Source organism: Uloborus diversus, chromosome 9 (genome assembly GCF_026930045.1).
Source record: "Uloborus diversus isolate 005 chromosome 9, Udiv.v.3.1, whole genome shotgun sequence".
NCBI lineage: Eukaryota > Metazoa > Arthropoda > Arachnida > Araneae > Uloboridae > Uloborus > Uloborus diversus.
In genome coordinates this window covers 6082341-6088199 of record NC_072739.1, presented here as the reverse complement: position 1 = coordinate 6088199, position 5859 = coordinate 6082341, and the positions used below count along the sequence as shown (strand labels likewise).

The 5859-nt window shown below is 33.3% G+C and overlaps 1 protein-coding gene across 1 annotated transcript in view; it reads right to left on the bottom strand.

Annotated features, from left to right (window-relative positions):
* The window catches only part of LOC129229726 (clotting factor C-like), a 53389-nt gene extending 47778 nt beyond the window's left edge, over nt 1–5611 (bottom strand). Inside the window, exon 1 of the mRNA XM_054864092.1 lies at nt 5514–5611. Coding sequence (XP_054720067.1) covers nt 5514–5611 — 98 coding nt within the window. The remainder of the gene's footprint in view (nt 1–5513) is intronic.
* Nucleotides 5612–5859: the final 248 nt, after the last annotated feature.

Here is a 5859-nt window from a genome sequence, read left to right as displayed (position 1 = left end):
AAAATGAAGTTCAATGTTACGTCCGTAACAAAAATTTAGCAAAAGTTGTTGTTACTTCCTAAAAAATCAAAATTAAAAAAAATCCTTTTTTCTCCTTTTAGCAATTCATCAGAGTAATTGTTTAGCATAGTTTAAAACATTAGAATTTCTTTAGTTTTTAAAAAAAATGGTGTTACAGACGTAACATTTTTTGTTACGGACGTAACAAAAAGCAGTACGTTACGTCCGTAACACATGTAATATTTCCAATTAAAAAGAAAAAAAGTACAGGATGGGCAATGAAAATATAGTGTATGACATGTAATATTCATCTTCTGATACTCTGATTTTCAAATCTTTATAAATATTAGTGGATATTTAATTTTATTTTTTAAAATTACTGAAATACACATTGCCGCCTCAGAGCAACATTAAGACATCTAATCCCATAACACTAAGATATCCTAGTGTTGCTCTGAGGCGGTAACATGTGTTCTCTCAAGGTAAGATTTTTTGTCCTCCAAATCATGCAATAAATTCAATTGGTGTTAACAATTTTAGATTTGCAATTAATGCTTAATAACTTGCATAAAAATATGCTAGAGGGTTCCTTAATTTCTCAAACATTGCTTCATCAATGCACTATGACAGAAAAAAATAGTGTTCTCTAACAAGGAGAGGTTACGGTCTCGGAAATTCAGATCGGGATGAGATTTGGCATATTAGTAGTATCCCTTAAGGGTACTCTCAGGGTAAAGTAATAAAGCGCACTAGCCATAAAATTCCGAGAAAACAGCCTTTAAAGATTTACGCGCAACTTATTAACTAGTAGAGATTGTTCGTAAACAAGCGCCCGGTGGTCATGTGGGCAGCGCGCTGGGGTTCCATGCGGTCAATCCGGGTTCAAATACACTGCGAGTTTTTTCATTTTTGTTCATTTATAAAGTGACTATTACCGCTTTTTGCAGTTTGCAAAACTCTATTTACTATTCTCACAAACAAGTGATTACACATTTTTAGATATTATAAACTTTGACGAAGTAAATGATTTTTGCAATAAAAACATAATCAGTTTCTTTGTGGATGAGTAAGAATGTTGTTTTATTGCATATAAGCAGGTAGTCAAATTTTAAAAAAACCTAACCGTACTTATCGAGCAATGGTTTTGCTCCTTGATTCTGTTATTTGTAAATTTATCGTCTGCTGTATTTTTCATTGAATATTCAACTCTTTATTTTCCATCTATTATTGTTTGCAATGTTCATATTTGTTTTCATCATTAAATTTATTTATCGTCTGTACTGTATATTAGACTGGAACATTCTATACCGTGAAAAAGGATTTCAGTTTTTAAAATATTGTGAATCGAAATGGTCGGTTATTGAAGTAATCCTGAAACAAATAAAATCTGTTGGCAAAATGGGTCAAAATTCATTGCACAAGGAATTGTTGAAGCAGAGATTGAAAGATGCGGTCGTTTATTACGAGAGCTTGTTTACTGAAAACCATTTGATTGCAGCAGAATCATCTAGTTCAATTTCTCATGAAGCAGTGTTAATGGGCGAAGAAATTTATGAACGTACTATGGATATGCTGGTTGAAAAAATATTTGTAACTGATGACGAACTTGCTCATGAAAATGAAAACTGTGAGGAGGAACCTTTTGAGCAAGTCGAAATTCAAAGCTCATCAGCTGAATACGAACCAAAAGAGGAAAAAAGAAGAGAGGTAGAGCATCTTCCTTTGGATTACAAAATTAAAGTTGTGAACATAGCAACGGCTCACCCCTCATGGAATCTACAAACCTTACAAAAAAAAGGTTAAAAAAAATGAATATTTATCGCAATGGGAGAAAGAAATAAATAATGGAGGAAATCTATTAGATCAATACGATGTAATCAATTCTTGGACATATGATCGTTTTCTAGAAGCTCGAGAGAATTATCAACAAGTTACTACTCGGAACTTGCAACAGTGGGCTTTAGCAGCAGCACGACAGTTTACAGATTTTGAATTTAAAACATCTGACAGTTGGGTAAAAAAATTTCAAAAGGAAGCATGCCATTCGTCAGCGAAAAGTCACAAAATTTGTTTCAAAAAGAGAAACTGCGACGATCGAAGAAACTTTGGCTTCTGCAGACACTTTTGTAATCCAGACGTTAAAGTTGATACCGAATTTCAAAAACGATTATGTTATCAATGCTGACCAAACTGGTAAGTTATTAAAAACTTATTTTACAATCTTCAGACCAAGGGCGGATCCAGCTTCTGGTTTAGGAGGAGGTCATTTTCGGAAAGGGAGGGGTAAAAGGGTAATTTTTGTGCGAAATGGGAAATTTTTTTTCAAAATATGTCCCAAAAATGCAATTTTATTCTATATTTGGTCATTTAAAAGATGGGTCATGACCCCCCCCCCCCCCCCACAACCCTCTCTCTGGATCCGCGCCTGATTTTGACAAAATATTTTAATTCCCATTTCCTTTTTCCAGGATGTCAGTATCAGTCGGCGTACAACAGGACTTTGGCTCGAAAGGGAAGTAAAACTATTTTCGTCAAAAGGCACGACATGAATAGAGTAATGCATTCATATACAGCTCAATATTCTTTTACCCTGTCTGGAAAAGTTCTGCCCTTTGTATTTGTTTTTTTTACAAAAAGCAACTGGTATTTTTGGCCCCCGAATTCAAAAAACAATTGATAAATACTAACAAAAATATAAAAATGTCATAATAACATCTTCGAAATCAGGAAAGGTAACGACAAGACTATACATCGAATTTTTAAACCGTTTGCTTGAAGTTTTATGTGGGAAAGGAAGAATTTCTATTGATTATCGACTCTTCGGGAGGACAAACAAAACCTGAACTATACGACCAAATTTTCCAGGATGATGAAAAATCTCCAACTTTTCAGTTAAAGGGATTCCACCAAAATGTACTCCACTTGTTCAACCTTGCGACGTCTATTTTTATAGACAGGTAAAGAATTTAATAAAAAATATACATAATTGCGCGTTTCTCGTTGAAAATAATAGAGAAATAAATGCCCGTGAAGACAGCATAAAAATACAATCAATTGTCCATCAACTGTCATCGCCAATTTTTGATAAAATGATTCGATATACCTGGTATACTTCTAAACATTCTGACAAAAGAGAAATTTTCCTGAATGTAAACAACGTTTCCAACGACTCTTTCACAAAAAAGTTGATCCTGTAAGCAATCTTCCTTTATAAATTGTGCGAGATATCAAAACAGTTTTTGTTTTCCATGTTTTTATGATAAATATCATTCTGGTGTATGTATATAAATAACAACTATATTGTTAAAAATCATCTATAAATTAAGCTCCACAGTAATTTTGTAGCCGTTGTAATTCAAATTTTAACTTGTATCGATTTAATTTATCTCCATTTTCTCTATTCAAGTGCTTTACGTGTTTAAAAATTTCGCATTATCTTCAATTCAAATTGTACAAAGCTGTAACAGTTACTTTATAAATGAACAAAAAAAAAAAAAAACACTCGCAGTGGATTTGAACCCGGATCGACAGCATGGAAGCCCAGCGCGCTGCCCACATGACCGCCGGGCGCTTGTTTACGGACACTCTCTACTAGTTAATAAGTTGCGCGTAAATCTTTAAAGGCTGTTTTCTCGGAATTTTATGGCTAGTGCGCTTTATTACTTTACCCTGAGAGTACCCTTAAGGGATACTACTAATCTGCCAAATCTCATCCCGATCTGAATTTCCGAGACCGTAACCTCTCCTTGTAAGTAGATTTTTGTGAAAATTACTCGATCATTTAACATGATGAAATCCAAAGCATTTTGTGCGCAATTTCACCAATAAAGTTTTTTTTTTTTTTTTCAAATTTATATTATATATATTAATTATAGTTTTTTTCTTCAAACTTCTATTATTCTGAAAGCATAGCCAAATTGATATTACTTCTTATTTAAAAACTAACTTAGAGATAAGAATTTGTCCTGTTATTTAATAGTTTAAACCAAAGTTACTGAGTTACTTTTATAGTTATTTACTCTCCACAAAAAATTAATATTTAAATTACTGTTTCATTGATACATTGCATATTTTATAGTTTTAAAACTTAAATTGAAAAGCATAAGTAGATTAGAGTTAAAAGTATTAAATATTGAACTAGCTACATCTGATCCTCAGATAAAGCACATTTAGTTTTAAAGCAAGATTTAGATTACTTAGGCAAATGTTGACGAAAATGCATTTTTCCGATATCAGTTTCGACCTTTTTTTTCCACCTTTGGCAAAACCGTGCCAATTCTATTAAAAAGCGATCAAAATCAAAGGCAACTGTTAAACTTTAAAAGAAATTTGGCAGTTAATATGTTTGCTGAGAGATAGAGAAAATCATCGAAAATTCTCCAACTGTAAAAGTACTCCCTTGTAGAAGGCCCCCCCCCCTCCCTCCATGTTCATGTTAAAATTTTGAAAAATTTATTTGTAACTGAATAATTCCACTTTTGTTTTGCTTCATTACCCCTTGGATAATTTTACTTCTTATGATGCATCAATTTATTTTTACTTTTTGCATATTTATTTACATGGTGGTATACGCAGGGTTGCCCCCCTAGTTCCCCAAATCTTTGAAAACTATTAAGGTATAACTTAAAGTCAAAATAATGTGTTAACCTATGTCATTGCACTCTCAACAAAAATTATTAGTATATCTAAGCTTTTATTTGCTTTGAGCAATCAGCATATCAGACATGTTACGTCCGGTAACAAATATATTATTTTTATCATAAATTTTACAAATAATATCCATGAAAACGAAAACTTTATGGTTTTAGGAAGCTTGAAATCTCTAGAACAAGTATTTAAAAGAAAATTTTAGAAATCTATGAATAATTCACAGGAATATTGGCAATTGTATGACAAAGTATACATTTTGCTGTTTTCTGAGTTACGTCCGTAACAGGCAGTTTTAATTTTTTGTTACTTTTTGTAATCAAGCAATCTACACCCAAATTTTTGCTAGCATAAATTACACCAAACTATACAACAGAAAATTTTTTTGCAGCTTTTAATGAAACCAAATTAAAATTATGTGTATTTAAATTCTGTGATTGTTACATCCGTAACGGTGGAATTGCCCAGCTGTTTTTTATTTGTTTTACAAATAATGAATAGTCTGAAATGTAATAAAAGAATCGCACTACGTATGGCAAGATTTATTTTTAATTAATATTGCACCTTATACAAAAAAGTGTCGAAAAAACAGTCAGTCTAGATTCCAACTCTTTAGTAAATATTTCTTTACACAAAAGGGTTTAATTTAATAATAGTGAATTTAATTTCGATTTCAGTGATGTAAGATTCGTTATTTAATTATTTGAGAAACGAAATGGAATCTTATGTAAGAATAGGGGGAGGGGTTAGAAAAATCTTACGTATCCTTACATTGGGGGAGGGGAGGGGTCAAAAATTGCCAAAATCATCCATACGTAATTAATGAATGGCCCCTAACTCCCACACAATACATAAAACACACGAACGATCTCCCACCTTCGTGTAGGGCCCTCCTGGCTAAGGCCTCGAATTCTTCGAAGCTGTCCAGGATGTAGCTGTGCTCTTCCGGTGGGTCGGATGCCATGTCGTACAGTTCGCGTACGTTTCCATTCTGAATGCCGAAAGTGAAGATCTCCACCTGCTGATCGCGAAGAACTTTCGCAGCCGGACGTGGGTCACCGCCGTTGGAGTATCCGTCCGTCACCAGAAACACGACCTTTGTCGCATTGGCACGCGCTTTCTCTAAAACTTCCTAGAAGAAAAATGCATCTCTTTAGACCAGGGTTCGCCGATATATATCAGTTGATGTATATTATGATATATATACATCAT